The sequence below is a fragment of the Vicugna pacos genome, chromosome 26, assembly GCF_048564905.1.
Source record: "Vicugna pacos chromosome 26, VicPac4, whole genome shotgun sequence".
In the NCBI taxonomy this organism is placed as follows: domain Eukaryota; kingdom Metazoa; phylum Chordata; class Mammalia; order Artiodactyla; family Camelidae; genus Vicugna; species Vicugna pacos.
This window is the reverse complement of record NC_133012.1, coordinates 12,879,175-12,902,790: the sequence shown is the minus strand read 5'-3', so window position 1 is coordinate 12,902,790 and position 23,616 is coordinate 12,879,175. Positions and strand designations below refer to the sequence as shown.

At 39.9% G+C, this 23,616-nt stretch overlaps 1 protein-coding gene across 9 annotated transcripts in view; it reads left to right on the top strand.

The window, feature by feature from the left end:
• DLC1 (DLC1 Rho GTPase activating protein) overlaps window positions 1-23,616 on the top strand; it is a 355,265-nt gene that overhangs the window by 285,346 nt on the left and 46,303 nt on the right. For 2 of the 9 annotated variants that reach the window (XM_072950359.1, XM_072950360.1), the window contains exon 1: window positions 16,878-17,333. The exons of the other annotated variants lie outside the window; for them this stretch is intronic. In XM_072950359.1, the coding sequence (XP_072806460.1) occupies window positions 17,297-17,333 (37 nt within the window). In that variant the 5' untranslated portion in view covers window positions 16,878-17,296. Of the gene's footprint in view, window positions 1-16,877; window positions 17,334-23,616 lie in introns of those variants that run through there. 9 annotated transcript variants of the gene reach the window in all.

Below are 23,616 nucleotides of genomic sequence, written 5' to 3'. Positions count from 1 at the left end.
TGAGCATTTTTAAGGCTGATATTTTCTCTGGTGAAAAAGTTCACTGTTGACATTTTTTTGTGGACATGAAGTCTGAGTGTGTAGAAAGCATCTTGAGAAATCAGACCCTTCAATACGACTTTATGCTTGAACCCTTTATCTGAGTTTTTGTTTCATGGGCATTAAACTATTGCTGAAAAGCATGGGTCCTTTAAAGTTCAGGGCAAAAGTGTTTATAAAGATCTAAGACGGAGCTCTTACAAAGCTATAGCCAGAGGCCTGATTTCCTGAGAAGGAAGGAGTTCCCCACTAATCTGTCATGCGTCTGTCTAACAGGATATTAAAGCCATCCCCGGCTCCTTTCTTTTACAGCCAGCTGGTCCTGTGTCTCCCAGTCTTGTGTTTGTACCAGAGAGCACACGACCAGGCTTCCACACCAGGGATCCTCCAGAGTGTGTGTAAAGTGCCTTGGAGAGAGCAATTAGAGTATGGGCAAAGGGGAAGAAGAGACAATGAAACCCTTATTACTAACCACCATCCTCCCAATCACTGCCGAGTGCAATTAGAAGAAAGAAATATACCTTTAAAGGAATAATTGGGTCTGCTGGGCAAGCCATTACAGTTCTTCTTCTGTGTTTGTGCTCCTTGGTTATGACTCCTTGATTACATTTAGGGTGAGATGAATTTTAAAAGAAAACACTCATTAAACTTCTTCTAATAAAAAATGGTTGTTAGAAATAGATGACGAGTAATAAAAGAAGTCATAGAGCCTCCCCCAACCCAACCCATAGTCCTGTCTTTCCTATACGTTTCCCTTAAGCTGCTAAGAGGGTTGGGGGATGGGTGTATGTTCACACACACACACACACACACACCCCCCTGGCCTACAAAAGACACTTAGGTGGTGTTGGTTTTATGGGCAGTACTACATCCTTCAGAGACAAATGGCTGATTAAATCCTGGCCCAGAGCTGACAGATCTTGGGAAATGCCTGCTGCATCCTCCAGAAGAGTTCTATAGACAAGTGCTGTGGTTACCAGCAGCGTGAAGTCTCAGTCTCGGACTCTGAGAGTAATTCATTTAGGCAACGCCTTCCCGCTACAAGTGCAAATAAGAGGCCCAATGACCCTGGTGACAGTTAATGGAGCCTTTGGTCTCACAGTCTCCTGTTTTACTCCAGCCCCTGGCAGTTGGGATATCAGTTTGTTTATATCTCATTCCTTCCTCTGTACAGATGTTCTTCCGACTGGTGGTAAGGCTGGCCAGGTTTACAGATCTTTTGGCCTTTCTGGAAGATGCAGAAAAAAATCATCAGGTATAAAAGAGCCCTTGAGAAACATTAATGTTGTCTTTGTTTGTCTGGGAAGAGTGAACTGCAGGTGGGTCTGCACAGAACCAGGCAGGACCTGGACCAGACTGTGTAGAATAAGGTGAGGAGCCAATAAAGAGACAACAAATATGAAGATGAGATGAACTGACAGTGAGGGGGGCATGGCCTCAACAAAGGGCTAGGGAGCGAGAGAAGTGGAGTCAGAAAGTTTGTCCCTAGGAAAGAAAGAGACTGTTTCAGAGCGAGCTCTGAGAGCAGGAAGTGAGGCAATTATTAAGCTTAGACTATAATGGGGCAGCTTAGTCGCGCTGTTTTGAAATTTAAGGGAAATTAAAGGAAAATAATAGGGTTCATATATGGGCAAGAAGTTAGGAAAAACAGCTTGATTCTTGGGTGTGACTTGAACAAGTGCGAATGGAGGGGCTTTGAAACTTTGCTTGAGTTCAGCTTTGTCAGGGGACTAGGAGTTAAGACTGTGCCTTTAGTATTTTGTTTCTGCTGTGAGATTTCCGATCAGTATCAAAAAATATTATCCACCCTATTACTGATCAACTGGGTGTTTGCTGTCCAGAAAATGTCTGGAAGAGTGAGAAGTGAGCACATCAAGGCAAGAAGGTTAGGCTGACGTCTTTAGAAAAAAATCTCTTAAGCCCTCTATGAAGAAGCACTAGCATGTGCATGCCCCATTTATGTATCACAAGCACCAGTGTGCGCGCACACGCACACACACACTCAGAATTTAGTTGATGTTTCTACCTATAGTCCCTGCTTGGCTGTTAGTGGCCTAGAAACCAAAATCAATCAGGTGTATTACATCCCTGACATCCTCCTGGCAAACACCATTTAACCCTTAGCCTCAGTTGCAGTAGACCTGCTCCTTCACACATGTAACTTCCAGGTAAGGGCCCCTGCTTCTCCCTAACTGTGGAGTATCCACAGGTTAAGCATTGTCAGCATGAAAATTAGCATGAAAGAAATTCTTGTTTGGATTTTAAAATGTAAGTTTGGTGTTGGAGGGAATAAAAGCTGCTGGGACGGAACAATTTGGGTCACAAAGCTGTTAGTACAGAGAAGCACTCAATTCATTTTGAAAAGGGAAAAGGAAAGCCACGCATACTAATTTAACTTCCCTAAATTTGCCTTTCTTCAGTTCTGCACTGGAGATTTATTTAGGTCAGCATTTTTGGTTAGATCTCTCACTCCCCCAGGAGACTGAGATTGTTATTTAAAAGCTTAGTTCTGAGGAAGAATCCCAGAGATACAACTGATAAGTTCAGTTTCTATTATAGCCTCATGAGGAAAACCTTTTTTTTTGACTGAAGTCATGACACAGACATGCAAACCCACCCTACCAGGGAAATAAAGAAAAAAATATATAATTTTTGAGCTGATTGATTCATTTAACACTGTTTGGAGGATGCTAATAAAAGCTCTTTGCCTTCATCTTGCCTAACATTAGATTGATCATCCCAGAGAGATTTAAAATTTGTAGCGCATTTGTGAGTGTTCCTTCATTCTTTCTAAAGTCCATGTAGATTTCAAAGTGCCATTTAGGAGCAGGGCTATCTCAGGACCAGGTTAAGTCAAAACTAACCAGGAATGCCTTGTCACTTCCAGATTAAATTTTCTGGTTTGCTTTTCCCTCTAAATGTTATGCTAAGGAATATTATAAACCTTTTCATAACCCTATCTTAGACTTTTATCCTCCCAACTTTAAACATCCTAATAGCATGAGCAATAGCAATATGACATACTTTTTTTTTAAACATAGAACAGAAATAAACGTGGAAGACTCATGTCTTATGCTAAGTGACAGGAGTAAACTATAACGTTGGAAAGTAGATGTCCCTTTACTGAGTAAAATTACTGTTACTACTGTTTTCATTATTGTTATTATTAATATTATTTAGCTTTCATTATGCAAATGAAAATAAATGAAAGTAAAAGGAAGAAATAAGACAGATATGGGAATTGCTTTGAATGACAAATTCAGATATTAAAAAGTTACTGATTGTTATTTTCATTATCACTAGTTCATTAGGTCTGGAACTTTTCAATAATAACACTGCAACAGAAGATAACTAGTACAATAATTAAAAGAGAAAGAATCCTTTTAAGACACAGATAAAATGGCAGTGTAATACAATTACAGCTATAAATATTAGTGTTTGAAGAGCCTAAACAGATGAAACACATACATCCCCAAAACAGATTTTGAGTTAAAGTTTTAGTTCCTATTGCTTACCAAGTTCGTAAGTATATATTGAGCCCTTTATAAACATAGTCCATTTTAATCCTCACAACTACCCAGTGAGGTATTACTATTGCCATGTAATGGATGAGGAAAGTTAGATTTGAAGATAAAGTAACTTTTCCAAGGTAATGCAGCAAGTAAATGCCAGCTTCAGGATTTAAATCTGGATCTGACTCTTAAGTTGATTTTCTTATCATTATAATAAACTTTCTCCAACATTATTTCTCTATTAAAATCTTAATGATATTATATTTAATACCAACAAGAAAATATATGTGAATATAAATTTTAAAGCATAATAATAAAAACGACTGTTAACCTAAAACCTAACTGACAAGTAGAATTACCTTTCCTGTTAAAGCTACTCATGCACGCTTCCTAGTCTGTTCTCCCTGCCTTGCCCCAGAGGCTGTCACAATCCTGAATGTTGAATTTATCATTCTCTTCACATTTTATCATTTTTTTCCATGTAAGCACTTTATTTTTAATGTTGCTGTTTCACTCAACATTGTTTCAAAGATTTATCCATATTGTTGATGTAGCTATGGGTCACTTATTTTCACTTCTGTGTAATATTCCACTGTGTAAATATGCCATTTTAAAGGATGCACGCTCCAGTTGATGGACATTTAGATTAGTTCCAGTTCTTCTAGTATAATGTAACTATAAACATTCTTGAGTTTTCTAGATGCACAGATGCAGAAGTTTCTCTAGGGTACAAACCTCAGAGCAGAATTACTGGATCACAGCATAGTCAGTGCTCAGCTTTAAAATGAATGTAAAATTGTTTTCCCAAGAGGTTGAACCAGCAATATATATAGATTCTCACCTTTACAACACTTGGCATTGTCATGCATTTTCATTGTAAATACAGCATATGTAAAATGGTAGCTAATTATGGTCTTGATTTGCATTATTTTATTACTAACTAGTTGAAGCCTTTTGCCATATGTTTATTCATTATTTGTTTTCCCTGCCTTTCATATCTTCTAATTTTACTAATTACTGCTCTTTTGTTTATTAATTCCTTTGTTTTGCTTTCTTTGAGTTAATTTTGTTCTTTTTCTGAGCTGGGTACTTAATTAATATTTAGCCTTTCTTCTTTGCTAATATAAACAGTTAAGCATATATATTTCATCAAACACTGGTTTCCACTGTATTTCACACATTTAAATATGCATTACTTTCACTTTCATTCAGTACTTAAATTTTTTCAGTATAATTTCTTCTTCAATCATAAGATATTTAGTAGCTTTTAAAATTATAAGTAAAAATATTCAAAATGTATATTGTTGTTATTGGCTTCTAATTTAACTGTGTTTTGATCAGAGAATGTGACTGTTCCGGTTATCTGTTTCTATATAAGAAACTATCCCAAGACAGGGACATAAAACAATAGTAGTCGGTTACGCATTTTCCTCGTGGATCTGGGAATTGCCTGGACTCGGCAAGGCATTCCGTGGCATTCCTCAGGGTCTCTTGGGCAGTTGCAGTCAAATGGTAGCTGGAGTTAGGCTCTCTCAAAGGCTTCTCCTTTCATATGACTGGTGCCTGGGCTGGGAAAACTGAAAACAGCTGTGGGCTGAAACAGCTCGAGTTCCTCCAGCATCTCTCTCTCTCTCTCTCTCTTTTTCTCTCTCTTTCTGTGGCCTTTCCTTTTGGAGGCTCCACATCAGAGACTCGGGATAGCGAAACTTCTTACATGGAAGACTCCAGCGTGAGCAAGCGTCCAAAGAAGACTTGCTGAAGCTACAGGACCTCTAATCCACCTTGGAAGTAAAGCAGTTTTTTGTGCCACAGTCCAGTCATTGAACATTACAAGGACCACTTGGGTTCAAGGAGAGGGGACACTGATTCCATCATTTGATAAGAGGATTGCAAAGGACTTTGTGACATGTTTTAAAACCACCACAGTGCTTGATATGATACCACTTCTTTAAAATGTGTTGAGATTTGCTTTATGGTTTAGTATACGGTCAGTGGTTTTGTTCTGTTTTGTTTGTTTGGTCTTACAGGGTTGCAGGTCTTGTAGGGTGGAGAGTGTGTATGTTCTAATTGATAAGTACAGATCATCTGTAACACATAGTCATTAAAACTTTTCTATTTTACTTTTTTTGTCTGCTCAGCCTATCCAGAATTGAGACAAGTCTGTTAAAATCTCTCACCTACATGATATTTGTCAGTTTCTCCCTCGAATTCTAGCAATATTTGCTTTGTAAATTTTGAGGTTATTTTATTAGGGGCACACAGCTTCATAATAATTTCATTTTCATTATCCAATGAGCTTTTTAGTGTTGTGTAGTAACTCTCTTCACTGTTTATAATCCTCTTGAATTAAAGCCTTCTATTTCTATTTATGTAACTACTCTAATTTTTTCCTCAAGTATTTGCTTGGTATATTTTCTATCCTTTTACTTTCAGCCTTTCCGTACCCCAATCTTTTTAGTTGCTCAAGTAAACAATATATATCTAGGTTTTTATTTTTATTTTTTGGAGAACAAAATAATCTATCAGTTTTGGCTTTTAAGTGGCAACTTGAGACCATTTATATTTATTAGTAGTACTGATAAATACCGATTTATTTGAACATATATGCCCCTTATTTTGTATTTTTCATTTGACCTGCTCTCTCCTATGCCTTTATCCTTTGCCTTTTTTGCTTCAAAACGTTTAAATCTCTTTGCTTTCTCATTCCAGTTTTTCCCTATACTAGTTTAGAAGTAACACACTATTTCTGTTCTTTTAGAGATTATTCTTGAAATTTTGTTATGTATACTCAAAAAATAAATACAAGGACCTTAGAACACTCTACTCCAATTGTTCCCTCCTGACTTACTGTCATCTCTGTAGTTTTTTTTAACCTCTACAAATTAGACCTGTTATCAACATTTCTATTTTCTGTAGATAGTTTTTTTCCCCAGCTTACCTGCATTTTACCAGTTTTTTTGCTCTCCCTTCTTCCTTGAACATCACACTTTTGAGGTCATTTTCCCTTTTCTGTAAGTACATCTTTCAAAATCTCCATTAGTAAAGATGTATTGGTGGTTAACTTCTTCTGTTCTTATTTTTCTGAAAATGTCTTTCACCTTCTTTCTTAAAAATTTGTTTTTATGGGCACATAGTTCAAAGTTATCTTCTCTCTCTGTTTCTCACTGTCAACTTGAAGATATTCCAGTATTATCTGGCTTGCATTTTTGCTGTTGTGAAGTATGCATCAGTCTAATTGAGGTGATTTTTCTGCAGGTGATCTCTCTTTTCTTTCTAGTGCCTTTGAGATTTTTTTCTTTTTAAAGTATTCTGCAACTGCCTCGGTGTAGATTTCTTTGTATTTATTCTGCTTGGTATACTTTGTGCTTCCTGTACATGTGAATTCATATCTTTCATCAGTTCTGAAAAATCCTCAGTCACTGTGAACTCAAACATTGAATCTTTGCTCCATTCTCTATACTTACTCTTTCTAGGACAGCAAAACACTTATGTTTGACCTTATAATTTGATATTCCTTGTCCTCCTAAAGCCTCTCTTACATTTTTAATAAGCTTTATATTTTCTGACAGACGAAAGTTTACAGAGAAATTAAGAAATAGATTAAGAGATGTCTCATATAACCCCAACCTTTCCCCCACATGCATAGCCTCCCCCTTTATCAACATCCCCAACAAGAGTGGTACGTTTAGTACAGTTGATGAATCTACATGGTCACATTATTATCACCCAATGTCCATAGTTTACATTAGGATTCACTCTTGATGTTGTACATTCCATGGGTTTGGATAAATGTATAATGACAAGTATACACCATTATAGTATCATACAGAGTAGTGTTACTGCCCCCAGAGTTCTTATATATAGCACCTATTCATTCCTCCCTCCCTCCTAACCCCTGGCAACTACTGATCTTTTTACTGCCTTCATAGTTTCATCTTTTCCAGAATGTAAAATAGTTGGGCTATAAAAGAAAAAAAAATTGGGGGAGAGGGTAGAAGGAAGATGAGAGAAGAAAAAGTTTAGAAGAAAATACAATAAAATATCTTGCTCAGTTATTGACTCTCTATATTCACTCCTATAGGAATTCCTGTTATAGGAAATGAAATTTGTATTTAAGAGCACTGTGCAAATGAAGAGTTTTGTTACATACCATACAGATAATGGCTCAGATGTAGCAGGTTGTAGTGCATACAAACAAGACAGCCAGCACACATGTTGTCATCTTTTTATTAGTTTGATAGTTGTTTTAAAAGTGTTTGTGTTGCTGTGAGTAAAGGCATGGGTAAAATGTTCTATCAGTAATACTTGGGGATGGTGGTTTCATATTCTTTTATAATAATCATAATACGTTTCTTGGAAGGGAGAATAAATTTAGAAGAGAGACTAAATGTATGAAAAATGGAAAGTTACTCTTAATGAAAAGTGTGAAAGAAATCATACAAATAGAAACACTCTGTTTAAAAATCTGGGTGGGAAGATTAAAATCAAAATACAATTGGAAAATTAGAGCAGTGACACAGAAAAAAAGGAAAAGGAAGAGTTTGATTTTAAGAAGGTCATTTGAGTTGAAGAGCCTTGAAATTCTACCAAACCAAACTGCATGGTCTGAATTTCATGAGCAAGTATAAGGACCACACCACATACCTTGTGAGGCCTCGGTAATAGTAAAGAGAGTTGTCCAGGGAGGAGAAAAGCTTTACTTGTGGATTTCTGAGAAATGTTGCTTTGATACATGAGAAACCAGCTGTCAAGGGAAAAGAGTTCTACCGTAGCAGGTGCCATCCTGGGATTTGCAGCAGTACACTCAGTGGGCCACTGTGTTCTGTTTTGAATTGGTGTGAGGCTTGATGGCCTTGACTGGATACTCCTTCTTTTCCACCATTTTTTAAAAATTAGTGGAATTTTTAAGGTTGGATATATTAGAGCCCTATACAAGGAAGTGAATGTGAATATAAATTCAGTGTTACACTGTAAATCGGGACAAACTAGAGCCTGCAGGTGGCTGAGGGGACTTGAGAGAACATCTGGTCCAATCCCTTCATTTCACATTCGAGGAAAGGGGAGACCTGAAATCCTGCTCCAGGTTCACTTAGTTTTACTTTAAAGCCCTGGACATGATTATCATTTCAGAGGGACTCAGATTCAAGTTCTTGCTTCCCTGTTATTAGCAGAAAAATCAAGCAAGCTACATAACTTCTCAGAGTTGAATTCCTTATCTGTGATAACAGTATGCACCTCCAAATTATATTGTGTATTCAACTTGAAATCCTTAAATGATTCAGTATCCTTGTGTTGCTGTGTAAATTAAATCTATTTTTATGTCTACATAATAAAATATACATACTTATATAATATACAATGTATGTAATATATAATTCATTGGATATCATATATTATATATGTGTGTATATATATATTTTAAAAATAAACCAAAGTGCAAGAGATATTATTATGTGAGCAGCTCAAGGCCACAGATAGTACCTGTGACCAGGTCAGGAACATGATTTAGATCAGCATTCTTTGTTCTACCCATGCGTGGACTTAAGGACCCTCACAGATCCATTTTTCTAATTCAGATCTGGAGAATTCTGTTATGAAATTCAGTGGGCTTTTCTAATTTTTATTTTGCTTTTTATTATATGTTTGTTATGTCAACCCATCAAAAAGATGACCATAATCAGTATAGAAAAATCTGTTTGTCCAACAGTAGAATATTTGTGTAAGAGTGATCCAGTCACGTCTGTTCTCTCCTGATACATCCTCAAACGTTAGTCTTTCATAATGTGTGGTTCTTATTGCCAGGACTACTTTTAAAAATGCCTAATTTGTTGCCTTGCAGTTCCCTCCTGCACAGCTTAGTTCAACTAAATCCATAAGAGATAACTGACTGAGTTAGTTATGCATGAAAGGCCAAGCTTGACGACTAACTGCAGCTTCATTCTCCTGTTGGCCATTAAAGTAAGTTAATGATCTGGAGCTGTGTAGGGGTTTCCAGAAATAACACTGTAATGGCCAACATGCTGTAGTTAGCAGCTGAGAAAAAGAACTGTTTATTATTTTTCAGGCAGTTGCCCAAACCCATGCCATACTATTTTTTATTCTAAGACCAAATCTACTATGAAGAAAAGCAACACATTACAACTCAAATGAACACAAACTATGTCCTTAGTGAAAACAAACTTATGAGTGATTTCATGCAGATTTTCAAAACTATGGTAGAGAATTTTCTTTGAGCAGATTGCTTTCAAATGATATTGATTTAAAAGTCAGAATTTAGAAGGAACCACATGAATGGCTCTTTTGAACAAGGAGATAGAGAGCAATACTAAAAATAATTTTTTGCCCACAAGGTGAAAGGCTATAAAATGGCTATCTTGGCATTGGACTTAGTTCCAGAAACCTCTTAGGTGCTCCAAGATTTATTTATCAGTAGATGTATATGCACACACTCACATACATACATATGGAAAATTTTAAAATCAAAAAGTTTCTCAAAAACTCAGTGCCTCTGGGTCTCCAACTTATACCCTGACCCTGCCAGCCTTTTGCAGTAGGTCTTTATGGAGGCTTTACCCTATACAAGGCATCTATTTGTGATGCTAGAGGAGATAGAAAAATCAAATAAGACAGCTAGAATATTTCTTTGAATAAACAATGAAACCTGTAACTAGAAATAAAGCAAAAATCCCACCCATTAAATGACCTTGTTTTGTAAACTGATTTTGTGTCTTAGCATTTCTGGCTTCATACCATATAGGGAAAACTACTTAAGTAAATTTCTAGTTAATCATTAAAAAGAACAAATAAGTAAGATCTTTGAATTTTGTTTTAATCTTGTTAGTTTTTTAATGTCATAAATAAGCGTAAAAGCCAATTAACAAACTAGTCAAAATATTTTTATAATAAATGACAGATAGTTAATATGTTTAAGAAAAGACAAAACGCTTCATCAAAAAGAAGAGCTATAGAATTAAATTACCTAATTACCTAAAAATTACCATCTGTTAATAAACATGAAAATATTCAACCAATATAACAAAGGACCAGACACAATAGGACAAATACTGTATGATTACACTTATATAAGGTGCTTGGAATAATGAAGTTCCTAGAGCCAACAAGTAGAGCGGTGGTTACCAGGGACTGGGATGGAGGAGAATGGGGAATTATTGTTAAATAGATACAGAGCTTCAGCCGGGGAAGATGGAAAAGCTCTGGAGATGGATAGTGATCATAGTTGCCCAACAGTGTGAATGTACTTCATGCTATTGAGCTGTGGACTTAAAAATAGTTAAAATAAATTTTATGTTATGGATGTTTTACTATAATAAAAAACTATCCAGTTTAGTATTCAAACAAGTATAGACTTGAATAATAATGAGATAATATATTTGTGGTAATTAAATAGCAATAGAAACAGAAATTATAATGCTGGCAATACTTAATGTGAAAAGAAATTCAAACACTGGTGAAATGTAGAATAGATAAAAACAAACTTCCTGGATGCCAGCCTGGAAGTACATATCAAATGTTCTAATACTCTTAATTCAAAGTAAGTGAATATGCCCAAGGAAATTATCATTCTTGTTCTTTAGAATTTATTATACAATAATGTTCAATAAAGAAAAAATGGTGAAAAGTCTAAAGTTCAACATTAGTTGATTAATTTGTTATGTATCCATAAGACAGAATATGGAGCAACTATAAAAAGCCATATTCTTTAAGTATATTAAGTGAAATAAAATATTACAAGACAATATATACTATGATCCCAATTTTGTACAATAAAGTATCTGTCCTTAAAAAACGGACTGGGAAGAAATATATAAAAATGTAATTCATCTGCAGTTGCCTCTGGTAGTGTGATTATAAGAAGGTTTAATTTTTTCTTTATACTTTTCCATATTTCTGAAACTTTAGCTATAAGTATTTTATAATCATAAAATTTACATAATAAGAAAGCAAAAGATTAAATATTATCAGTCCTTATAAAATAATGTTGTCCATCCTCAGCTTTCAATAAATTATTTGCTGTAAGCTCAAAAAAAAAGAAACCTGTTAAATCAAGGAAAATGTCAGAATAAAGAATCAAAAGCATGCCATTAAAAATTGGTGAATTCATGAAGAAGTAGCCCAGTTTCTTTTGTGGATTCAAAAAGGATCACAATTTTTACTTTTCCCTAGCTTGATCTTCATGTTGTCAGAGGCCTCTTGAAAAAATCAGAGTCCTCATGGTAGATCCACTGGAAACTGGGGCGGCAGAGGCACTGACTAGTGTCCCAGGGTCACTTCTCTGCTGTTTTCAGCAGTGAGGCCTTGGGCTGATCAACTACCTGTGCTATTAAATGAAATAGCCTTTCAAAGGAGAATCGACTGTGAGTACAGTAATTATCTTAGGAAAGAATGCCCACTGATTTCTCAAATCAGGATTGAAAATTCAGTATGTCCAACCCACCAGTGAACTATCACAGAACCATACCTGTTTTGACTTTTCACCTAAGAGCTTTCTCCTCCAAGCCCTCTATGTTCTTTTTTTTTTTTTTGTCATTTACTGAAGTTTTTAAAAATTTGGATATAATGGACATATAACATTATATTAGTTTCAGGTGTAAAACGTAATGATTCAGTATAGGTATATATTGCAAAATGATCACCACAATGAGTCTGATTAACATCTATCACCACAAATCATTGCAAAATCTTTTTCTTGTGGTGAGAACTTTCAAAATCTATTCTCTTAGCAACTTTCAAATATGCAGTACAGTATTATTAACTATAGTCACCATGCAGTACATGATATCCTAGGACTTAGTTATTACTGTTCATTTTTGTTACATCAGCACACTGGCTTTTCTAGGGTTTAATAAATATTTGTTAAATGATAAAAGTTCTATGCCAGGCTGGTTCATATTTGGGGCTTCAATGATTATCCAGAAAGCAGATTTATATTACATTTATGCAGGAACAAGGGACTTATCCCCTCTTAACTAAAACTGTCACTGATAGACCAAGTAATCTTCTCCATATTTTAAACTTTAGTTGTTCAAAATATATAGTCTAAAAAAAGGTCTGATTGAATGAGAGCTATTCTAGGTCGAATTAAAAGAAGACTAATTTATTTCAGCTCCTAAACCCTCTCTTTTTCTCCTCTTTCCCCATCCTACATCCCTGGCGTCTGAGTTTCAAATATTTCTGAAAAGGCTAAATACCAGGGTTAGACAGTGTGAGAACTCAGACTTGGGTCACAGAAAATTAACCATAAATAAATGTTTTAAGGACAGTCATTAAATTCCAAATTTAATTATTTCTCTGAAGTGGATACTGTTTATAAATTATTTTCACAACTTTCTACTGTTTGTCATATTTCCTTTGAACATTACAAATAAACTATTTTCCGCACTCATTTCACAACGCTCCACTGAACACAAATTACATTACAACATTCTCCAAGCACAGGAGTGTTTTAGTTCCTATGGGAGAGAAATAAATTTCCAAAGAGATTGCTTGGCTTATATCACTGGAGCAAAGGCTTAAACTAGTTGCTACAGGGCTAAATGAAGCCCAAAGTTGAAATTACTTGGAATGGATTTCAATTTTTTTTAATTGGTTGCCAGCATCTAAAAATTGGGACATGTGGTATAAAAATTTAGAAATCTAGGGGCTGTTGAAAAAAAGCTTTAAACCCAGAATAATGGGTTGCTGTAACACAAGCCAACAGCCACGTGAGCCTCAGTAGCACTGCCCTCTTGGAGGGGTCCTGGGTTCCTCACTTCTTACCACCCCACCATGGCTTTTTTTCCTCGCCAGCATTACCTGCCTGAGTGCCTACGGACACCTGAGTTTCATTGTTTTTTTTAATAGAAAAGAAAATAGGAAAAATGCAAGAGGGTGCCCTTGGGCAATTGCAATGATATCTAATATCATTTGTTAAAAGAGAGTAGGAACGGGAGAGTAACCCACTCAAGTCACTCAGCTTTCTGTTAGGCAGTTTAGGAGTTGGCTATGTGATTTTTCTTGCCTTGGTAGTATGACACTTGAATGTGAAGACTGTCAAGTAGAGAACAGGGTGTGGCTATAATAGCTTCCCCAAAGCTGATGCTCCAGAACTGCAGAAGAGTGCCTAGGGAAGTGAAAAGCAGCAGACGTCCTCAGGGCAAATCTTTCTTCATTGTTTGTTTTAACCTACCATTGAGAACAAATAATTAAGAGCAGCAACAAAAGAAACAAAACGTGGTGTCATTTGTGGGGTTGTTGTTGTTTTTTAATAAATCTCATGTATTGAAGGGGTTTCAGGGTATGGTGTACAGCTGGTGGGGAAATGGGCTACATTAATCCCTGCTGCTTAAGACTCCAGTGTTTCAGTACCCAAATCTCATGTCATGTGTCAGCTAACAAGCCCAGTCTCATGGCATCTTCCTATGACAGACAAATGAAAGTGATGAGTTGTAGATTAAATGGAGAAGAAGGACTCTGCGCTGTCCTGGGTTCCCTCTTTCATCTGGTAAAGGATCACTGTTTGTTTAACTCTTAATGACTTTCCCACTTCTTCCTTCCCCCAGTTTGTAAAGGCTTCTCAAATTCACAAAGGTTGAAGTCAAGGTCTTGTTTTGTTTTCATCTTCTCCTGGATGATTATTTAAATACAAATTGCATGGCTTTGTTTGATGTGCCCACTTAGTAATATATAATAATAATAATGTCTAGCTTCATCAAGTGCTTATTATGTGCTAAGCACTGATGTGCATGATCTTACTCAATCCTCATTAAAAACCTCATGAGATATGCATTATTTCAACCTTTTTTTTCAAAGATGAAGAAACTGAAGTCTGGGAGGCTAAACAGTGTGTTCATCACACAGCTGGTAAGTGGCCTGTTCAAAAGTCCAACTTTCAACCACTGTTCTATCACTATAGCAGTCTTCAAAATGTAGCATGTCCATTCCTAATGGGAGTAGATTTTATAAAATGGAATTTGGGATTTCACAGGCTGTATCAATAAGCCAAAAAAAGGAAGATGATGACATTCAGGGAAGGCCAAATGCAAACCAATGCATCACCAAGGAAAGTGTGTCTGGAGTTATTAGTGTTATTAGACAATGAGCAGCCCACATCACACAAACCTCCAGAGAAGTGGAGTGAAATTAGAGAAGATCCAGAGAAGACAACATCAATAATCAAAGAGAAAGGAATGAGGCTTGACAAGAAGAAACAAGAAGATTGGCAGGTTTTATTCTGGAAAGATGAATACTTAGTGGTAGTGGGGAGGCGCACGTCAGGATTGCACAGACTCCCGGAAACCTAATTCAGTTAAAACACAATTTCACCCAGCTAATAATAAACATTAAGAGCTTATTCTGAGAACTGATATACTTTGGAGGAGATGCTTAGATTACAAATATTTTTAAGGTTTGGATTGTTAACAAATAAGCAGAGTTCGTGTGTTTAGGAGATATAGTCATATTCCTATGTTCTAAGTTTGAAGTACCCACTGCATCCTGAGAGAAATTTTCAAAATGCACATCTGATCAAAGGATGCCTTCTTCCATTAAAGAGGCTTCTCATTATTTATTGCTGTTAAGGATTAAAAAAAAAAAAGTCCTCAATACAGTCCTGCAGGGAATTAATTTGCCCTTACTTTTCCAGCCTCCCCCGAATCACACTCGCCCTTGCTGGCAACGCTGGGAATTTTGACAGTTCTCCCAAACTTCAGAGGGAAGTTCCCTCTTCTTGTCTTCTTGGGCCAGGCCAGGTCCCCACTTCCCAGGCCTTCACAGCACCTCTTTTTCATAAGGCCCTGTTGTTGCCTCAGCAGACGTACACTCCAAGCAGGCTGAGGCAGGTCTGCCCTTGCTTAGCTTGGTGTCCCCAGCAGCTATAGTAGGTCAAAGCCCTGGAAATACCTGTTAAGTAGAGGAGCCCCATGCACCCCTGAGATGCCACTCTTCAGAGCCCAGTTCTGCTTTGGGTAAATTAGGGAGTCAGTGGTGGAGTGAGCATTTTTATTTTATTTTTGAAAAACTAGGGTGAAAAAGAATCTTGTGTGTGTAATCTAAGACATGGCTATGAAATCAGTCCATTTTAAACTATAATTAAGAGACTAAATTTTCCCATTTGTATTTAACCCTATTTAAAAACAGACTTAGCTCTAAGGTTTTGTGTCCCCTCCTCTGCTTTATACACCTCCATCTAAGACACTATATATACTTCAATTACTTATTTTGCTTATGGTGCATCTTCCCCACTAGGAAGTAAACTCCAGAGGGAAGGGATGTTTATCTTTTTTGCTCACTGTTTTATCTCCAGAGCCTGGAACAGAGTTTGGTACATGGTGAATAAATGCTCTGGATATATTTGTTGAATGAATGAGTTTTTGTTAGTAGTTTTGTTTACCCAGAGGTAACAGGCAGAAAGCATCAATTAGCCCCAAAGTAAATTTTCACGCAATCCTGAGTATTTAAAAATTTTAGGTATTGCAGTCACTTGTGATCTTTTAAAATGAGGCTTCCTTTTATATAAGGGGCCTTCAAATTACAGTGCATCAGAATCGCCTGAGGGCTCGTAAAAAAATGCAGATTCTCAACATCAGAGATTATAATTCTGCAGACTACAGTCCACTCTACCAGTTCCAGGAGCTGCATTGGGTTATAGCCCATGGGCCGTGGTTTGGAAAACACTGGCTATGACTGCACACAGCGGATTCAACACGTGCTGAGTAACAGCTGTCCCTCTCTACAGCAGTGTCAACTACTTACATTGGCCCTGTATCCCTGCACTCTTAAGCAATGAATGATGAATGTCCGAGGGACAGGTACACTTCTTCCCATTTAAAGCTGTGAAAACACTCATGCACCCTCTCTTCCCCACTTCGTCTCCATTCCCAGGAATTTATGCGGTTCCTGCCAGGATGAAGGGCAGAATGACATAGGTTTAAAAAAAAAAAAAAAGGTATGCAGATCTACCAGTAAAAAGATACAGTGAAAGTGCGCGGTGTCCCAGTGTGGCGCCCAAACCTCACTAGCAAGTAAATGCCTTGTGGGTCTGACCTTTACCTTTGCCCCGCTAGTCCAGTAGTTGGAGACCTGTAGGCGCTTCCCCCTGCAGACCTCAGGCAGGGGCAAAGCATTCCAGCCCCGGGCGGAGGAGGAGCGGGACGGGGCCAGGAGGGGCGGGGCCAGGGGACTGCTTGAGGAGGTGGCGGGCCAGCCCTGCAGTAGGGAGGAGGCGAGAGGCAGGGCAGCGAGGGACCGGGCCGGGGTGGGGCAGTGAGGGGCGGGGCGTTGGAGGGCGGGGCCGGGGGAGTGAGGTGGGGCTTGAGGACTGCTGGAGGCCCCTGCTGGCGACACTAGCGGCGAGGAGGAGGCGACCCGCCGGGCCTGGTCCCTCCCCTCGGGGGTGGGTGCTGCTTCAGCCGGGCGAGTCCAGCAGGCTACGCGGGAGGCAAAGCGCTCCAGCTGCTTCTGCGAAGGAGCTGCTCTCCGATCCGTGTCATGGCCGAACTCCCCTGCGGCAGGAGCCACCGCTCCCGGGCTTCTCGCCCTGCTCCCTGAGCACTGTCCCTTTTCAATCTTTGGAAAACTCTGCCTACTTTCTGGGGCCTTGGCGGGGGGCACGGAGAGGCGATCAAGGATGCGCTGAGGACCACCAGGGCGCACGTCTCAAGTGCCGCCGTGGGTCCCGGCGCTGGAGCCGAGCTGCCTGGTGCTGCCTCGATTTCCCCCTGCGCGCCTGTCGTCCCCCGCCGCGCTTGATGTGCAGAGAGAAGCCGGACACCATGATCCTAACACGTAAGCTAGACTTGTGCCTTGCCGTCGGGCCGGCCTCGGGAGCCAGCTGCGGAGGGGACCTGCCTCGGAGGAAATGTCACCCTGCCTTGTCAAGTCGATGCCTGACGTTCTGTGCTTTTGCAGCGCTTTCCGAGGAGACTCGGAACCGAGTCGCCCGAGTTTCTTGGAGTGGAGGAGGTGGAGTGTGGGGAAAACAAGGGTCGTAGTCCGGGGAGGGAGGTCTTAATCTCGGGTAATGACTCCTGGGGACAGCGGGCTGGTGCTCTGGGTGGGCTCCGGGAAGGGCTGCGGGCTGAGGGGCGACCGTGACTGATGAAGTGAAACCACATTAGCTTCCCGCCTAGGCTCCGGGCGAAGGCCGGCCTGGGGGCTCAGGGTTGATTGGCTTCCTGCCCAGCCGAACTATCGGCCCTATAATTCTTATTCTAAATCCCAGGCTGTGGCCTCTGACTCCAAGGGACGCGGCGCAACCTCCTTTCCACTCTCTTTCCTTCGGGGACCGTTCCGGGCTCCGTACTGGCTGTCCTTAACCATAAGTCCAAAAATCAACGCTGACTCCCCTCGAGAGTCTATTACTTAGGGATGTTTAGACCGTAGTGGTCGTTGTTATTGTTGTTGTTTTTGTTGTTGTTATTGTTGTTGATGAGGCCATAGTGGTTGTTGTTGTTGTTGTTGTTGTTGTTTAACTACTTGAAAGTAAATTCACCAAAAAATTGTCTTAGTTTCCAGCCATTTTTGTTGAAATATTTTAAATGCTGAAAAATAACAGGCTTAGCCAGGGCAGTCTCTCTTTGGTGGTTGCCGGGCCGGGAGAGCGTTGGAGCTGTTCAGCCAGCCCCAGCACTTGCATGTGGGGGCGCCTGCTGGAAGGCTGCAGTGTGCCTTCACGTGCTCGGCCGTTGGTCTGGGTTTCCTAAAATGCCCCATGGAAATGCCCACGCCCTTAGCTCGGGAGGAGGCGCCCGCGCGCCAGAGTCCCGGGGCCGGCGACAGGAAGGAAGCACGCCGCCCTATCTGAATTTTTTCGTAGCAAGGTGAAGGCTATTTAGACCCATGCCCCACTCTGTGCCCCTGTCCACACCTCCAACGTCTCGGGCCGAGACTTTGATTCTTCAGGAGTTACACCTCTGGCCGGCGCAAACAGACGCCGCCACGTGTAACTAGAGTCTCGGCGCGATCCTCCAGCGCGCAGCCCGGGTCATGTGGGGAGTCAGAGCTGACCCGGGGTGAGGTCCGCGGGGTGGGAATCCTGAGTCTGCAGCCTGCTAGCTGAGCGAATCCGGAAAGTGACACGACCTCTCTGTATCTCCTTTATCTGCAACGTGAGGGTAGTAACGTGTATACCGCGCGGGGAGGTGCTGAGGATCAAACGAGCTAATACAGTGTCTGGGACTATGGTTCAGTAAATACTCAATATGCTAATTGCTGTAGAAGGAAACCCCTCTGTGTAATCATTAATCTGCACTGTGGAGAAGAAAACCTTGCCCCACGCTTGCTTTGACCGAGTCATTTTACACGCAACTCGGTTAGGAAATGGGTAAATTCTTAGGATTCAGAGGCTTCCTCAGCGATTGCGCTTGAGGTGGAGGAATGCAGCCCAGGCGCAGCCATCGGTTACCGAAAGATTCATGAGGATGGCGTGTATGACGCATTTGGGTGGGAAAAAAAAATCACAGCTCTGGAGAAGGCAGAATACTGTCTCAGATTACATTTTTTGCAAAACTCTGTTTGCTGAAGGGATGAGGGGAAATAATAGCCCAGCAGAACTCTGGATGTAAATCTATCAGCAGCTCCAAGAGGTTGACTAATTCAGCATCCATCTGGACTGCAGGCTGGTCCTCTGCAGAGATAATTTGCCGACCATAAGTGTGAAATTAATGGAGGCACCCAGTGCCATCTTGGCTTGCAGACTGCAGCAGATGGTCAGAGGGGTGCCCTGTAAGTCAATAGCCCCTCTAATAGAACTAAAGTCCTGGGAAATGAGTGTCAAATAGTTAGCAGATGTGCCTTCAGACGTTACTTCGAGACGTCATCTGAGAAAATGTTGGCCATTGCATGTATTAACATTTATTGTGGCCTGCTAGATTTACAGCATGGCCCAAACCTGGGGTGCACACTTTTTTCATTAGCACTACTGTTCAGAGTTTAAAATGAAGCTCAGCAGACTGACTTTCTCTCCCAGCTGTTTTTAAAAATTTGCTTTTGACAAAAAAAGATTTTATTTTAATTCAGGCTGAGTGACACCTTACACCAAACTGGCTGGATGCTCAAGAAAGGGGGCTGACTTGGTTTCCTTACTCCACAGAATCAGATTAAATAGTTTCCAATTTAATCTTTCCCTAGAGTAGATGAGAAATGTCATTTCAGTGAATTACCTGTGCCTAACTTCCTAATTGTAGATCTTATGATAAACACCATTTAACTCCGTAAAGACTGAAAAGGTTTAACAGTTAAGTAATGAATTATGGTTAATTGAAGGCAGTGTTCCAAATTTTAATACACTGGACAAATCAAAGGATTTACCTATAGTCCTACAGCAAAGATGAGGTGATGCCCCTTAAAACTGAAGACTTTTTGTTTGTTTGTTTTGTTGTTGTTCTATATTGTAGTTCAAAAACCAAAGACCAAGGGAAGCTTAAGGGCATTTTCACATAAAAAAGGGATGTTTGGTTGCTTCTGGAAAATATATAGATTAATAGAAAAACATTTTATAATTAAACAAGTTACCACTGTGAAGTGATTGAAAAATGTAGATAGTACTTAAACTCTTATGTAAAAACTAGTGTGGGGCTTTGAAGGGGGTATGGGAGGCTAGAGTGAGATGCCTTCCAATCAGAGGCTTGGTGGGATTCTAAGAGGTGGTTTCAAATACAACAATAAGTACTTGGGTTTCCCTTGGTGTCCCCATGGAGATTTTAAGCCATGATGCAATTCAAATGAGGGTGATATTTTTATGACTTAGGCTAGTAAATATGCAATTTGAAAATATCCAGGGAAGGATGATTTGATTCAGAAGAATGGGGCATCCAAAGTACAGTGGGTGAAGTGAATCATACTTTTTTTGAAGAGAGCCTTGTGCTGGACAGGATGGTCCAGTATTGTAAACACGCGTTTCTCATGCTTAGCTCTCCTTCCCAGCAACAGGAAGACGGAAATGAGGCCATGCAAAAAAAAAAAAACAAAACTCTGAAGGTTCCAGACAATACTTGACCCACCCTAGTATTCACCCTGTACAACCAGAAGACTTGCAAAAGTAAAAATAACTTCAGATGTTTCCCCTTCCTCCCCGAACATAGCCAAATCACTAAAGACCAAATGCTCGGTGCTTCAGAACATTACCGCACAAGCTGGCCCATGGTGTAACTGGTAGGGAGGCTCACGTCATGCCAAGCTTGTTCTTGAAATTATAAAGCAGACCTGGGGAGAAAGGTGATTTTTCATTTTTAAAGTTGGCTTAGTCCAATGCTTAGAAATATAGGAGTTGGGATCTAGTGGAGGAGAGAGAATTTAGTTTCCAAACTTAGTCATTCCTCTGAGTTTCTCTGAGAGCTCATTTTAACAGGATTTACCTCTAAGGTACTTACTTTGGCGTTGTGGGGCTACAATACAAAGGAATAATCTATACAGCATTCAAGACACCAAAGATTGTCCTCACCGTGGTGGTCAGGGTGAACTAATGCCCAGCCATAAAGTGTCAGTACCCAACACCATGCCCTAAAAAGCACAGTCCCAAGTGCCTCTTTAACATGGCTGTGAAATTAGGAGGAAAATGCTTTTCTGGAGTGGACTTTGACAATTGTCTTTGTATCTGATTGTGTGACCATTGTGTAGGGAGGAATTCCGAGACTTGAAGGGTAATTCTTACTCCTTTAAGGAAGACAGTGCTGTAGGGTTAAAATATGTTTTATAGGAATGGATGGCTGGAGTGAGTACAATCAGTGGTGTTTTCTTTCAACCCAAGACTAGTCAGAAATCTAATTAATGTAAAAAGGGTAAATTCCCAGCTGACAAAGACTCTTCCTGTCTGTTTGCACTTTTCCTTTGGGGATCCTGTGTTATTGTTAAGGATTATCATGATCAATGATAAGGAATAGGGTCTAGTCCTGCCAGGAATTCTTTAATTAGGTCTACTAGGCCTTCTTGCCATCCTAATTAACAATGGTTAGGAAGAAAGACCTGCATATTTAGGGTGTGTATATGTGTATGTGTGTGTGTGTGTATTTTTAACATATATAAATAAAGTATATATAAAGTATATGTATATATACTTGTTTATAGTCTCTCACAAGCAACAGTTAGTCTACTCTAGTGTGGAAAAAACCTTTAATTTTTATAAAGAATCCATAGACTTGTCAGAACAGTAATAACAGCATAGAAGCTAAAATTCATCCTGAAGTTTGCTTTCATTGTCACAGTTAATCTTCACGGCAGCTTCACAAGGTAGGTATAATTATTCCCATTTTATAGATGAGGAGTCTAAGGCTTGCGGGAGTTAAATACCTTGCCTAAGATCACTCGTTGTACAAGGTGGAGCTAGGATTTCAACAAGGTTTCTGTGGCTGTAGATTCCAGTTATGGATGTATATTTGGCAGGAGTTGGTTCAATGGAGGAAACAATATTTAGTGGCCAAGTAGAGCCTTGCGGTAACTTTGTGGTTTCCTAGGAGGCTTGTGCTGGTAGGTCAGGAGCTGTAATATTCAGTCCGGGATTGACAAATGAGTGGTTTCTGCGTCCCCTCTAAGGGGCCTCATGCGTGGAGGACCAGAGCCTCGTCTTTAATATTTGGAGAAGGGGTTTGGGATACCATTTCCTAGCCTCTATTGACTGCGCTGAACCAAGCTGTCTTCAGTGAAAGGATTCCAAAATTGTATTTCTAAGGGAAAGTTTTCTCCCAGATGTCACTGGAAACATTTTGAATGGCATCTGGAAAATGCCGACCTGTGAGGAAATAGTGTTCTTGGGCACCAAGAGGTAAAATATTATTCCTGGTAAAGTTGGGCCAGAACCCAGTATGAATCAGTCTCTCTTAATCCTTCATCCTTGGTTTTCATTCTGCTACTGGTGAGTTTAGTAATTCACCCACATAGATCGCAACTCGGTAGCCTTCTCCTGTCTTACCCCCCCCAGCCTGCCCCCAGGAGCAAAATCAAAGGCTAATTGAAGTCTGAGGTCAGTGCAGCCCAGTCCTCAGATGCCTTAGACACCTCCCCTCTACATTGTGTTCTCATCCCTGCCCCACCTCTGAGTGTCCTGCCGGGAGGGCTGGAGGCTGCTTCCTGCAGCTCGACAGAAAGGCGCCTTCCTCCTCCTTGCAGAAGTCTCTAGAGGATGTCTGAGGGACAAAAGTTTTCCACGCCCTGAGGTTGTAGCCTTTCCCAGGCTGCAGCACTCAGGAAGCCTTAGAGGAAGAGACCTAGGAGGCAAAATGGCCTGTGGCCCATGCCCAGGGCTGCACTCCAGCTGTGCCATGCCCTTTGTCACACTCAGGTGACAAAGTAGATAGAAGATGCTGAAATCCTGAAATTGTGAAATCATCTTCACCTCCCTCTTCAGCTCAGAAAGGACATCAAACTGTATAGTATCAAAAAGGGATCTTGTCTTGTGCTTGTGCATTTGTAAAAGTCATTCCATGGGAAATTCCAGAACTATGCAAAGGCAGCCTGGAAAAACATTGCCTCTTCCCTACTGAGGGGCAGCTGAGTTGCCTGGAAGTTCAGTAACTAGTCCAAGGTCGTATGTGAACTGAATGGAACCCCTTCCTGCCCACATGTGTAAGCAAAACAGAGAAGCAACAAAATGAGGATCTCAATGTGCTTCTAGGGAAAACGTATGTTATAAAACCAGTAACGTTCCTAAACTAAACAAATGTACCTGAATCAAATTTTGACCAGTAGATTGTGTGTTTGGGGGGCTGAGTGTCTCATAAGCAATTTTGATGAAGATAATTCTTTAGCTCACCTAGAAGACAATAATCCTTATTTTTCTTATGCACCTTTTGCACAAAACTGAGAAAGTCAGGTTGAACAGAGACATACCTTGGAGGTATTGCATGTTTGGTTCCAGGCCTCCTGGTAAAGCGAGTCACATGAATTTTTTGGTTTCCCGGTGCACATAAACGTTATGTTTACATTTTACTGTAGTCTGTTAATTGTGAAATAGCATTAGATCTAAAAAACAGTATATACACCTTAATTTTTTTTTAAATGCTGTTGGAAAAGCATCCCAAATAGTATTGATCAATGCAGGGTTGCCACAAGCCTTCAATTTGTAAAGACTGCAGTA